Here is a 13,707-nt window from a genome sequence, read left to right as displayed (position 1 = left end):
AAAGCTGTCAGGGATGAGCATCCATGTCCTGCTTCGTTCTCACAGGTCTGGAAGCACTTCCAGAACGTGCAGATGTGCTTGGCAGTCTGCAGCCTCTACGAGGGGGAAATCAAATCACCAATTATCCAAGCTCTTGGGGGAAAAAAAATCACATTGTACACGAGCTAAACGAAGCAAGGACACATTAAAAATAGGCTTATACAGAAACCCAGCACAAAGCTGATGTGTGGAATCATCCATCACCTCAAGGATCCACACAGCACACTGTATTTCCCTCTCAAGTGCTTCAATGGGATTTAGTGCTAATGTCTTCAAGCGCTTCAGCCTTCACAAAACATTTGCATGGTGCTGCCCTGGAGTGGCTGAGCTCCTGACAGAGTCAGACAGAACTTGGAAATGAACATTTTTCCACCATGCTCTGCTCAGGGCCAGTAGATGCCCCCACACCCATCCACAGGGCGTGAGCAGGGGCCTCCAGCCTGGGAAATTTTGTTAAAGCCCCAATTCAAACAGCTGTGGGGGGGGTGACAAACCCATCCTGAGCCCTGGCACACCCTCAGTGAGCCCTGGGGCAGCTGGGGCTGGGGGCAGCTGGGGCTGGGGGCTCTCTCTGTCTCTCACCAGCCGATGCCCTCCTCGGGGCTGTCCAGCAGCACACGCACGATGTACAGCAGGCACGTCAGCAGCTTCAGGGAGAAGTTGAAGAGCCGGATCCTCAGGCCTGTGGGAGGGCAGCAGGGATGGGGCAGCGTTCCTGGGCATCCCCACAGACCCCAGACAGCCCAGCAGCCCCACAGCACAGCCCCACAGCACAGAAGCACCCTGATCCCTAAAGGGAGCTGCAGCAGCTCTGCCCAGGCTTTGCCCAGCAGTGCCACAGACACAGGAGACAACACAGAGATAAATAACCATGAGTCAGCTCCTTGCTGACCCCAAAGATGTGAGAGAGACACAAGGAGCTGCTGGAGTTATCCCCCTCATTAGCAGGCACCATCTAACAGCAGCAGAGCAGCACTGACCACGTCACCTTGCAGGAGAGCAGGGGTGGTGAGGAAAAGCTGCTGCTTCATCCACTCTGCCTCCCCAGCCAGTTCATGGGGTTATTACTCAGATTACAAGTGAGAAATCCATCACATTTTCATTAAAAACTTCCCCGTGGGCACCCTGTTGTACAGCTTTTTAGCAAGACAACAGGATGCAGGCGGGAGAAGAAAAGGCAAATTTATAAATGAACCAGCAGGCCCCCTCCAGACAGCTAATGACAGCTCGGAGGAAGAAAATAAAAACACCATTAGTCAAGTGGAGACTAATCCCCATGGCTGGAGCAGGAGAGGGTAACTCACAGCCTGCCCTGGCTGTCCCCAGAGCCCCAGAGAGGCACAGCCAGGATCCCCATGGGGACATTGGCTCCCTGATGGGGACACTGGCTCCCCGATGGGGACACTGGCTCCCTGACGGGGACACTGGCTCCCCGATGGGGACATTGGCTCCCTGATGGGGACATTGGCTCCCTGACACCCCCTGCTCCCAGCCAGCTGTTTGTCACATTGTGGCTGTCCCCAGGAAGCAGAGGTGGACAGACATCTTTTATGAAAAATCCTTTCCTTAAGATTTTTCCTCCTGAGAAGCTGAGAGGCCTCAAAAACAAAATGTAAACAATGGTTATCTGCTGCTGTGGAATGCAACAAATAAATCTGTGATTGGTCTAATGCAGTTGTTTCTAATTAATGGCCAATCACAGTCAGCTGGCTTGGACTCTCTGTCCAAGACATGAGCCTTTGTTATTCATTCTTTCTTTTTCTATTCTTAGCTGGCCTTCTGATGAAATACTTTCTTCTATTGTTTTAGTATAGTTTTAATATAATATATATCATGTATTATAAATATATGATATATAATATATTAAATATATATAAATAAATATTATATAAATATAATATATTATATTATTATATATTAAATATAATAAATCAAGCCTTCTGAAACATGGAGTCAGATCCTCGTCTCTTCCCTCACCCTCGGACCCCAGTGAACACGGACACAGCGAGAGGCATCCTCTCCTCCCCATGGAAAGCATCCCCAAACCCAAGCTGACAGCACCCAGCAAAGGGGCAGGAGGCAGCAGCATCCCCGGGCAGGGGACACGCGGGGACAGGGCCACCAGCAGGTGGCAATGGCTCCTCATGGCCAGGAGGAGCGCGGCTGTCCCGGCCCGGGCCGGGCTCGGCTCCCGCTCCCCGTGCCCGCAGCACTCACTCGATCGCTGGTTTTTGATGAAGAAGAGCTTCAGCCGCTCCTTGAAGGTGTTTTCATTCACGTAGAACTCGACCTGCACCCTGCGGGGAGAGCCCCCAGCGGGGCCGTCAGTGGGGTGGGTGGGCAGGACCCCCAGAGCCCCCCGGAGCCCCCCAGAGCCCCCATCCCTCCTGGGTGACCCCGCTGACACCCCACAGTGACCCAGGCCCGGGATGGGCTCCCGGCTGTCCCCGCAGTCCCATCACCAGCCGGGAGCCCCAGGGACCCCCAGAGCAGCCGATGTGACCCCAGAGCCAGCTCTGCTGGGGACCCGGGCTTGGCTATGGTTCACACACAACCAGAGAGCAGAGCCACAAACTTCTCCCTTCACACAACTTCACAAGGTCCAAAACCTCCCAAAGAGCAGCTCTGGAGCTGCCTCTCCCCGTTTATCTGCTTCAGCAGAGCAGGAGCTGGAGAGAACAATGTCCCCAGTGTGTCCCAGCTCTGACCGTGCCCTGCTCTGCCTGGGGAGGAGAAACACCCAGCACGGAAACTGCAAAAAAACCCAATTCCGCTGTAAACGGAGAAAATTTCCCTTTGTTGCTAAGATACCACTCTTGGTCATTCCAGAAAAACCCAGGGGCTGACAACCAGCTCCAAACTCCACCCAGGGCCACTGGAGGTGGCTCCTGGCAGGGCAGAGTGTCACCTGCCAGGGCACTGACAGCATCCGGCAGGGAGGAGCAGCAGGTGGGGCTGGAAATTCCATCCCGCCTTCCCTGGCTTCTCCTGCCTCCCCTCGGCCAGCCCCACATCGCAGGGATGGGACAAAACCTCCCCGAGGCTGCATGGGGGCTCCTGCAGGCTCTGGGATGCAGGTGCCAGCTCCGACCACATCCTGATTTACTGGGGATGGAGGGATGAATGTTTACCAAACATCCATCCCCAGCTGATCAGGCAGCAAATTGGGAAGGGGTTTTACAAGATCTCCATCCCAGCTGGGCTAAGGGGTAAGGAGGGGGCCAAACGGGCTCTGCACCACACTTGGTTCTATCACCATGAGAAGGGACAGCCCCAGAGAGAACAGGAGAATTTATAAGCACAATGCTTGAGGAGCAAGCAGCCTCAATGCAGAGCCTCAGAGCTCAGCCTTTACACCTGCTCAAATTAATCCTTCCCAGAGCCAGACGCCGCAAATCATTTTTCTGTGCCAGGGTATAAATCAGCCGTCACAACTACTCACAATGCTGCACACGAGATAATTGCTCCTTCTCCTTATTAAAAATGGCCAGGAAGTGCTGGGAGCTGGCTTCCAGCTCCCTGAGCACCCCATTCATCAGAGCCCCCGAGGACTGAGAGCCTTGAGGAGCCGCAGACTCCAGGAGCACGATTCCTCTGCCAGACACTTGTCTGGGATCAAAGCAACAAACAGCTGAATAAATCTCTGCCATCAGACAGATGGTTCACTGATCTGTGGAGCTGTGGCCCACCTCGAGACAATGGCTGTAATTGCTGGTGGATAAAAGCACTAAATGATGAGATCTAACTCTCTGTGATAAAGTGGCCCACGTATTCATCCATCCCATGGCTGCAGGAGGAAGGAACACTGGGAAAACAACAAAGCAACAAAAAGCCACGTCTTGACTGGGGGGAACAGGGTGTTTAACACTGCAGAGAGATGAGGAAATAAAAGAACGTGGAGGGAACACGTTCCTGTGCAGGCAACCTGCCAAGGATGAGCCCCAGATCTTTGTGGGGGCCCCACTCTGCAGGTGAATCCAACACCCCAACACTGAATGAGGGGTGGCTCTTCCCAGGCAGCAGCGCCATCCCAAAGTATCAAAGCTCCTACTCCATTTCCAGCTGAGGGAAGGAGATGATCTCATGTAAAACATACCCTTCAATTTCATTGTCAGGAAGTTAACTGGGAGTGAGAATCAAGCAAAACTCTGACTGCATCATCACCACCCCAAAACACACCGTGACAGCTCTGCCTTCGCAGCAGCTCAGCCAGGATGGGGCGCTCAGAGTGTCCCCTCCCTGCTGCCATGGCTGGGCATCCTTCCCATCTCAGGCCTCGAGCATCCTTTTCCTATCTGGAGCATCCCTCCCATCTGGAGCATCCTTCCCATCCTGGTGCCAGCTCATCCCAGACCACTCCAAGGGTCCCCACCTCCACAGTTCCCCCACTGAACCCCCCCAGGCCATGCAGACAACGATGCTGGTACAAGTTTAGTTCCAGCCCTCTCTTGGGAGTGTAATTACTGCTATTATGCTCTTCATAATGCCTGAGCGACTTCGTTTTCTTCTCTCAGTTATTTATTGTAATTTATTAATCCAAGATTAGAGGCAATTTGTTGTAAGATGATGAGTTCCCAAAAAAAGACACAATAGTTTGTTCAGAAAAGTGCAGGATGAAAGGGCAGGAGGAGCACATCACAGCCCACTAGCGTTAAAATAGACACTGAGGGGCACAGCCCCTGCTCCAGCCTTTCCATTTCCCCAGAGCTGGGGCAGCTCTCTTAAAAATGAGGAAAACACAAAAAATGTAAACCCATACAGGGGTTTCTTGTCCCAGGAAGCTTCTCAAGGAATTTCTCCCATCATGTAGCAGGATGCAAACAAGATTCTTCTGATAATTTGGGGGGGAAGTACCTAACCAGCAAAACCCCAGAAATCTCCAATCTGGTGGGTGCCAGCAGACCCCACTTCACCCCTCTGCTCCAGCTCAGCTCAGCTCTGCATCCTCCATGCAAACCCACCAACAGGAAATGTGGCTGCACCACGCTGGAATTACAGAATTGTGCTGCTGGCCCAGCTGGGCTCCCTGGGGCAGGCTCTGGGTACCAGACACGGCTCAGCAGAAGGAGAGGAGCAGGGCTGGCGGTGCAGGTCTGCAGCATTTCCTCTCCCAGCAGCCCCAGGAGGCTGTGCAGGATGCTCTGAGGGCACCGTGCCATGGCCAGGCTGCCTCAGCACCGGGAGCAGCCGGTGCCAGCTGGAACCTGAGCAGAGCCAGAATCCTTCCCAAATAAAGCACAGAACCTGCCAGGCTGGGGCTCAGGTACCTGCTGATGAAATTCCCAGGCAGCTCCAGCCCTCCTGATTCCCTTTGGGGTGGTTTTCCTTCCCCCCCCCCATTTCTGTGATGGTGTTTGGACACAGAGGCTTCACCAGACGGGTGCCACGGGTGAGCTGTGTGCCCTGTGTTTGCCATCCTCCATCCATCCCGGGTGAGTAGAGGATGGGACAGCTCCAGCCCTGCCCAGGAGGGCTCCCAGAGCAGGGTTTGGGGCCAGGGATGGGAATTGCTGAACAGCTGTGCGCTCACAGACAGCCTGGGCGCCTGCCAAAGGCAGCACCGGCAGCGCAGCGCTGCCCCCGCGGTAATTGAACAATTACTCAAAGGAGGAGGAACGGCTTCAAACCCGGGCAGGGATGGCTCCACGGGCTTCTCCTGCCCTGCCGGGTCCCTCCCGGGCTGGGGGATGCTCGGGCTGACCCTCCTGGCAGGATGGAGCCCTGCCCAGGGCTCTGCAGCCAGGGATGGCTCAGATTCTCAGCATTCTCAGGGACCACGGAGCACCCGGAGCGCTCCCACTGCGGCAGCTCCTCCCGGGAATCTGGGGCACGTTTTGAACAAAACAGCTCAAAACAGCCTGGGAGGGATGGAGCTGGGGCTGGCTGTGCCTGCTTTGGGGCTGAGCCCCTCTGCCAATGCTGCTGATAGAGGGAGGGGAGAGGGGGGATCACTCCAAGGGATTTCTGGGGCTGGGGGAGGGACAGGACAGCACTGGGGACACCACGGGCAGGGCCAGCATGGTCCAACAGGCCAGGCATTGCAAACAGGCCAAATCTGCCCACTTTCAGTGAATTTTCTCATCCCACATCCCTCAGCAGGTGCAGCGCTGAAGCTGCTCTCCCCCTCATCCAGAATCCCAGGTGATCCCCAGGGATCACAGCAGCATCCAGCCCCGAGGAGATCAGCAGGTCCCACGCCAGCCTGGGACAGGCAGTGTCACATCCAGCATGGCAATGGCACCGTGCCACCATCACAGCCACTATGGCACTGTCATTCACCACAGCACTGCCACAGCCACCATGGTATCACCGCAGTCATTGTGGCACTGTCACAGCCACATTGTCACCATCACAGCCACCACTGTGCCACCATCACAGCCACCATGGCACTGCCTCCGTGCCACCATGGCACTGTCAGAGTCACCACAGCATTGTCACAGCCACCATGCTACCACCACAGTCATTGTGTCACCATCACAGCCACCATGGCACTGTCAGAATTACCACAGCACTGCCACAGCCACCATGGTATCACCACAGTCATTGTGGCAGTGTCACAGCCACCATGGCACTGCCACAACCCTGGCCAGGAAAGGCAGCTGCCCCTCCTGGCCCCTGCAGCCCCAGGAATGATTTCCCTGCTGAGGCTCGTCCCAAACCATGACCAGCAGGATCCACTCCCACATTGGCAAACGCTGCCCAGGGAGCCAGGATGCTGTGGCACACCTTGTCCCTCAAGCCCAAGGACTCATTTCTTCAAGGTTTCATGCATTTACCATGGGAATCAATGAGAAAAAAACCCTCCTGCTTTATTATGGAGTGTGATTTTTTTGCCCAAAGAAAGAATTGATATTGCCAAGCACTCTGCAGCAAATTAAACCCAGCTGGGTGCAGGTAATGTCATCCTGGCTCCAGCAGTAATGCTGCAGTTGTGTTTCTGGGGGATGAAAAGCAAATTCCAAGCAGTCACTACAGGGAAAAACCCTGCCCGAGAGTAGGTTTGGCCTCCAGGGCCATTTATCTCTCACCATGCCCTAAACTCATCCTGGTGTGCCAGGGGGACAAGGGCTGGCACAGACTGCAAAGGGCTCCATGGGCCTGAGGAGATGTAACAGAAATCTCCTGCTTGAATTTAGTTCTTTTATACATATATATAATTTTTATTAGGGAGGACATTGCAATGGAAATGGGATTTTTATCGATTCCTCGTTCCCTGAAGGCAGCTGTAATCCCTCCCAGCAGCTGCAAAGGTCATTTCCAGGCACCAAACCAAACACTGGAGGAAACAGGGGCACGCTCAGGGCTTCAAGCTGTAGATAATAAAATACTTTGGGCTGGAGGGACCCTAAAGTTCATCCTGTTCCACCCCCTGCCTTGTGCAGGGACACCTTCCACTATCCCAGGGTGCTCCAAACCCTGTCCAACCTGGCCTTGGGCACTGCCAGGATGGGGCAGCACCTCCCATCCAAGGTTTGGATGGTGCTCATGGCTGGGCAGGGGCACCACTTGCTCCAAAATAAGATAATTACACTTCTACTAAAGGTTAAAACCCCAAGAGGGAGCAGCAATGGGATGGCAGGCTGTGCTCCCTCTGGCCTGTTTGTTCTGCAACATTGGAGAGCGACACTCATGAGTCTGTTCCTGTAATTGCTTGTGCTGATGAATCTGCATTGTTTAATTAGGGCTGTGCATGGAGCTCATCGTTAATGGATAATTGCTGATTTGCTGCTCTCAATTCCTCCTTAATAAACTTATTCTTATTATCTTTTCTTCTAGTTACTGTTAATGAAGTTTTCTTTATACCTTTTTAAAGTTTTTAGCCTGCTTTGCCATACTCCCAATCCCATCCCACAGCAGGAAATGAGTCAATAAATTCCAGGGGGTGCACTGGTGTTGGACCAGCTCCAGACCCACCACAACTGGGAATCCTCCCCAGGGTGGGAATTGCTGAAGGATTTGCTGCTCCCATACGCAATTCCTGGATGCCCAGAGCAGTAAAGGACAAATCTTGGGTTTATCAGCTCCCTTCAAAGCAGGATCATCATGGAACCACAGACTGGGTGGGGTTGGAAGGCACTTTTAAAAATCACCTGGTTCCAGTCATGGGCAGGGACAATTCCACTGGACCAAAACCCAATTCCACTAGAGCAGAAACCAAACCCCATCCCTCGTGGCCTGGAACACCTCCATGGATGGACCGTCCACCTTAATCCACATTAATTAGAGCCAAGGTTAAGCACTGCTCCCAGCAGCAGGCACTGCCCAACACCCAGCTCCAAACACCCCAAATTCCAAGGGGGGCTTTGCCCTGTGGAGAGCAGGATCAGCTTCACCCCAGGGCAGGCCAGGGTCCCCTGTCCCTCCCCGTGGCACCGGGCAATGCAGGCAGAGAACTTACTGTGAGAAGGAGGAATCCACGCTGAAATCCTCGGCGTGAGGCCTAAGAGCGAGAGCAGCACACACAGCGTGAGGGAACCCGGCCCCAAACTGCCCCAGCAGGGCTGTGCCACCAGGGATGTGACACTGGGAATGTCCCCAGCAGGGCTGTGACACTGGGGATGGGACACTGGGAATGTCCCCAGCAGGGCTGTGACACTGGGGATGGGACACTGGGGATGTCCCACACCAGGGCTGTCCCCACCAGCAGTGCCAGCACCAAAGGGACCAGCACCCACCAAATTCTCAGCCGCGGTCACACCATGCCTGGGACACGTCCCAGTGCTGCTCTGCCAGTCACAGCCCCTCATGGACTCTGGATAATCCCAGATTCTGGGCCTGTTTTATGTCTTTTAAGGGGTTCTCACAAACAGCCTCACTGCTCTGCCTCTGATGGGGCCACTCCTGTGCACAGAAATTGGGCTTTGTGGGCTTGGTGCCCTCAGGAATCAGCATTGTGCCTCTGCTGGGCTGCTCTACAGACACCAGCGATGAGCAGAGAAAGAAAATAGAGCAAAAATAAACCAAAACTCAACTCAAATAACAGGAATGATGAGGGGGATGAGGGGGTCAAGGCAAGGGGAGGAAGAACACAGAGAAAAACAAGAGTGGGTGGCAGGCAAAGGGCCTGTGCTTATGTACTGTACATCCCACAGACAGACTGACAGCACAGGGCTGTCCAACACAGCAATTCCAGCTGCAAAGCAAAAAATCCCCTTGTGAAAATGATGCTGTCACCAAAGACACCCAGGGATGGCCCTGGGTCCCCATCTTTAAATGAGCCTGAGCCCTTCCCTGCTCCAGCAGGGCCCTCCCTCCTTCCCTGATTTACTGGGAGCCAGGGACACCGAGAAATATCATCACAGCCAAGGGGCCACTGCAGCCCATAAAGATTTTCTTGCATTTTGCTTTTGCTTTACAAGTCTGCAGCGCTCCGGCACAGTTCAAACTAAATAAAAGCAATAAATTCACATTTCTGCAGGAATGCGAGCCAGGAGGAAGCTGATCCATCCCTCAGCTACAAGGAGCAGCCTCCCTGGGACAGGATTTATTTTGCTCCCACTGCTGGGCTCTGCTCTGTGCAGGAGCTCGTTGCTCCTTCCTCCATCCCAGGTTGCTCCAAGCCCTGTCCAACCTGGCCTGGACATTCCCAGGGATGGAGCACCCCGTGCCACACTCACAGGGAAGGATTTCTGCCCAATATTTCATCTAGCCCTGCTTTCTGTCAGTGTGAAGCCATTCTCCCTTGTCCTGTCACTCCTGGCCCTTATCCAAAGTCCTTTTCCAGCTCTTTTGGAGCCCCTTTTGCTGGAGGCTGCTGTAGGATCTCCCCAGAGCCTTTTCTTCTCTGGGTTCAGCTCCTGCCATTTCCCCTCTTCTTTGCTCATTTCCAGCTTTCTCCTGGAGCATTAATTCCCACCAAAGCTCTCTCTTGTGCCACCAGGAATGAGCCCTGGGGTAGCTCTGCAGCTGAGCTGTGCCTTGGAGCAGCTCTGGCATTTATTCCTGCCCAGCACCTTGGGTTTGTGCAGCTGGGGAAGGAGCCTGGGCTGGCAGTGTCCCAGCGGCTCAATTGGATTATCCCAATTAACACAGGGGCTGCTAGGGGCCCCTCCTGCCCCTGGTTTGGAGCAAGGGCCTTTCCTGCCTCACAGGGATCTTTATGGGGAAAAAATCAGCAAATGATTTGGTTTTCTCCTCATGTGGTGCCAGCTGGTGGCTGGGAAAGGTGGGGGAACAGGAGCTAATTCCAGCTGCAGAGCAGCACTCCTGAAAGCCAAACAGCAAAAACAACCCCACACAGATCAGTGGGGTCCTGCAGGACAGGAGGGCTCTGGGTAATTGGGGTCTTCCCCCAAATCCACGGGCTCTGTGCCTCCCCCAGAATCAGCCACAATGAACACCTCGCTCACGTGGAGGCATCACCAACAAACGGGATTGCAAAGCCATGGACAGACAGAAACCTCCCCAAGGGTGGCTTTGGCCACTCTGTGCCGTGGTTAAAGCACATGCAATGAAATAACCTTTTTTTTGGTTACAAAAAGGTGATTTTGGCTCCCAAATGAGTGAACTTTGTTGTGCCGGTCACAGAGGGAAGAAGTGATTGGAGGTGTCCCACTGAAACCTCTCCCCACCAGGCACCCAAATTCTCACCAACTGCTGAGAAAATATGGAGATTTCTCCGAGAAAACGAAAAATCATTCCAAATCTCATCTGGAAAACAGCCACTTTCCAGATCCCAAAACCACTTTAACAGTGATTTATGACATACAGAACCTAAGCCACTTAATGGAGCCAGAAAGGTTATTCTGGCTTTTAATGTGTTTTAGATAATCTACTTCAAATTGACCTTTTTATTTCGTCCAGATCTGGCTCAGTGAGAGCAGACAGAGCTCAGATCACCTCATTCCCATGGAAAACAGCAACAGCACGGGCAGCCAAAGGACCTTGGCTGTCCTGCAGGATCCAGGGGCTGGGAGAGCAGAGCTGTCCCCACACAGGGCAAGCTGAGGATGCCAAGCATCCCCACCATGCCAGGCTGGCACAAACTGCACCTCCCAAGCACCAGAGCAGAGCAGGGAAGGGTGGCAGAAGGGAGAGGAGCAGAGGGGGAAGGAATTCCTTGGCAGCTTCAGACCTGCCCCCACCTTTCAAGCTCCAGCCCCTGACAAAAGGGGAAGGCTCTGTTAGAAGGTGAGGAGACAAAGGCACATTTATTATTAGAACAAAGCCAGAATAAAGCTGGCTTATGTAAAAGGGAGAGAGCAATCACCTGCCCACCCATGCTGGAGGCTGAGCAGCACCTTCCACCTCATCCTGCCTCCTCAGCTCTGGCTCCAGCAAAGGCAGGGACCCCTGAGCTGGGCAGGGCTGTGCACAGCACCCCAAGATCTGGGCCAGCAGAACCAGCTCCCTTCTCTCCAGGGGGAGGCAGCCAGCCCCAAGCCCCAACTCTCCTGCAGGGTCTGGGTGGCATTGATCTCCTGTGCCTCATGCAAGTAATTGAGGGCTAAATGCTGTCCCTGTGCTCCAAGTGGGACAGAGGGACAGCTCAGCACAGCCCAGCTCACACAGGGACACACTGCTCACTCACTGCTCCCTCCCAGCAAACTCTGCTCCTTCCAACGCTGTCTCCTGAATCTTTGGTAAATGAACAGCATTAAAAATTCACTTCTGGTGGTGCATTTCCTATTCAATTTACAGCCATCCTTTCCAAGCAAACAAACAAAAACATTCATGCCTTGACTTGAAGCCTCTGCAAGTTACAGACACAAGTAATGACCTGCCAGCACTGCTGCTGCCTTCAGGCTGCTTTAATAACCACTTGCAAGGCTCAGAGGCATTTCCAGAGCGGGGTGGAAAGGTATTAAATGTGATGGCTTTCTGCCCTGGCTTTGGGAACAATTTAATGCCTTTTCACCCTGCTCTGGAGATGCCTTGGAGGCAGGGTCAGGGCAGGGGGGTGAGGATGAGCCAAGCAAGGTGAGTGCCTGGGGAGGCTCCCCAGAGCAGAGCTCATCCTGCACCACAGCTCCTGCCATACTGACAGTGAGAAACTCAGCCCAAAATAGCCTGATGTGAGAGGGACAGATGGGAGGAGATGAAAAAAGAAAGTAAAGAGGGGGAGAGAAGGAACGAGCAGGAGGAAGGGGAAGGCGAGAGGAAGAGGCACAGGTCTGCTCACAAAGCTGTGAGAGAGGGGAGGGAAGGGCAGCTCCACTGCCTGCTGTGGGATGAGCAGGGGTGGTCCCAGGGAAAGGGACTGAGCCTCAGCATTCCTGGTGTGAACGGAATTCATCCAGCACCTGGAAAACCCACCAGGAGCTGCAGAGGTGGCACAGGGACAGGCAGTGCCACAGGGACTGGCAGTGCCACAGGGACTGGCCCACGGGCACAGAGCAGCAGGAGAGGGCTCAGCTGCCTCCCAGGGCGCTGCTGCTTCAGTCACAGGAACACTTTTCCTTGGCATTCCCCTGCAAAAGGAAGCTCACATCTCACACACATAAAGTTTGGGAAGCAGCGGGAGCGGTGCCAGAGCTGCAGCAGCCTCGCTGCAGCTGGACAGGCCATTCCCATCCCAGGGGCCAGCCTGGCCTGTGGGCACCTTCCAGAGAGCTGGGCCTCTCCCAGAACAGCCACGCATTCACTGAGGTTGGACAGCACCTCTAAGGTCATCAAATCCACCATCAAATCTCACCCCCAGCACTGCCAAGCCCAGCACTGAGCCATGACCTCACAGCCACAACCACACATCATTCAGATCCCTCCAGGCATGGGGACTCCACCTGTGCCAGGGCTGGACAACCCTTTTGGTAAGGAAATGTTGCCCCAAATCCAACCTAAATCTCCCCTGGCACAACTTGAGGCCATTTCCTCTTCTCCCAGTGATTGTTTCTTGCAAGAAGAGACCAATCCCACCTGGCTGAAGGTAGATGGAGAGGGCAAGCACTGGCGGGCAAAGAGGCCCTGCAGATGCTCAGGCTGCCCTGACACAGCTCCCTGCCCTTGCTAATGAGCTAAATGAGTCCCTACTGTGGCTGATCCTCATGGGGGAAGGACTGTGGGCAAGTTTGGAGGTGGGATGTGAGACCCTAGTGTGCCACGGACCCCCACCCAGAGGGATGCCACCTTTACAGCAAGCAGGTAAAGCTCCCCTGAGGAGGAACGTGCCAATCCCCGTGCCCTGATGGGACCTGGTGGGGATGAGGATCCCAAAATAACCAGAGCAGAAGCCCAAGTGCGAGTGCTGAGCGTGGCATCCTTGGGTGAGATCGTGGCTGCCTGTCAGGGCTATGTAGGGCACCGAGATCCTGGCAGCTCCCCAGGGCCGTGGGAGGGGAGCTCAGCCCTCCCAAAGCTCAGCCTGCTCCCCCAAATACCCAGCTCAGCCCTCCCAAAGCTCAGCCTGCTCCCCCAGAACCAGCCCAGCCCTCCCAAAGCTCGGCCTGCTCCCCCAAACACCCAGCCCAGCCCTCCCAAAGCTCAGCCTGCTCCCCCAGAACCAGCTCAGCCCTCCCAAAGCTCAGCCTGCTCCCCCAGAACCAGCCCAGCCCTCCCAAAGCTCGGCCTGCTCCCCCAAACACCCAGCCCAGCCCTCCCAAAGCTCAGCCTGCTCCCCTAGGACCAGCTCAGCCCTCCCAAAGCTCGGCCTGCTCCCCTCAGCACCCAGCTCGGGGCTGGCACTGCCCTGTGCCCACAGAGCAAACCCTTTCTGGGTTTGTCCCCTTTCTG

The 13,707-nt window shown here is 54.6% G+C and overlaps 1 protein-coding gene across 11 annotated transcripts in view; it reads right to left on the bottom strand.

Moving 5' to 3' along the window:
- The window catches only part of KCNT1 (potassium sodium-activated channel subfamily T member 1), a 75,230-nt gene that overhangs the window by 20,998 nt on the left and 40,525 nt on the right, over positions 1-13,707 (bottom strand). For 7 of the 11 annotated variants that reach the window (XM_054284347.1, XM_054284352.1, XM_054284349.1 and 4 more), the window contains 2 exons: positions 2,257-2,336; positions 622-721 (listed from right to left, as the gene is read on the bottom strand). In XM_054284347.1, coding sequence (XP_054140322.1) covers positions 622-721; positions 2,257-2,336 — 180 coding nt within the window. Of the gene's footprint in view, positions 1-621; positions 722-2,256; positions 2,337-8,437; positions 8,480-13,707 lie in introns of all 11 variants that reach the window. The other 4 variants (XM_054284354.1, XM_054284358.1, XM_054284356.1 and 1 more) reach the window with 1 other exon arrangement.

The sequence above is a fragment of the Melozone crissalis genome, unplaced genomic scaffold, assembly GCF_028551555.1.
Source record: "Melozone crissalis strain CALT ecotype California unplaced genomic scaffold, PUWL_Pcris_2 ptg000041l_1, whole genome shotgun sequence".
NCBI lineage: Eukaryota > Metazoa > Chordata > Aves > Passeriformes > Passerellidae > Melozone > Melozone crissalis.
Note: the sequence above shows the minus strand (reverse complement) of the source record. Positions and strands in the feature narration are given on the sequence as shown.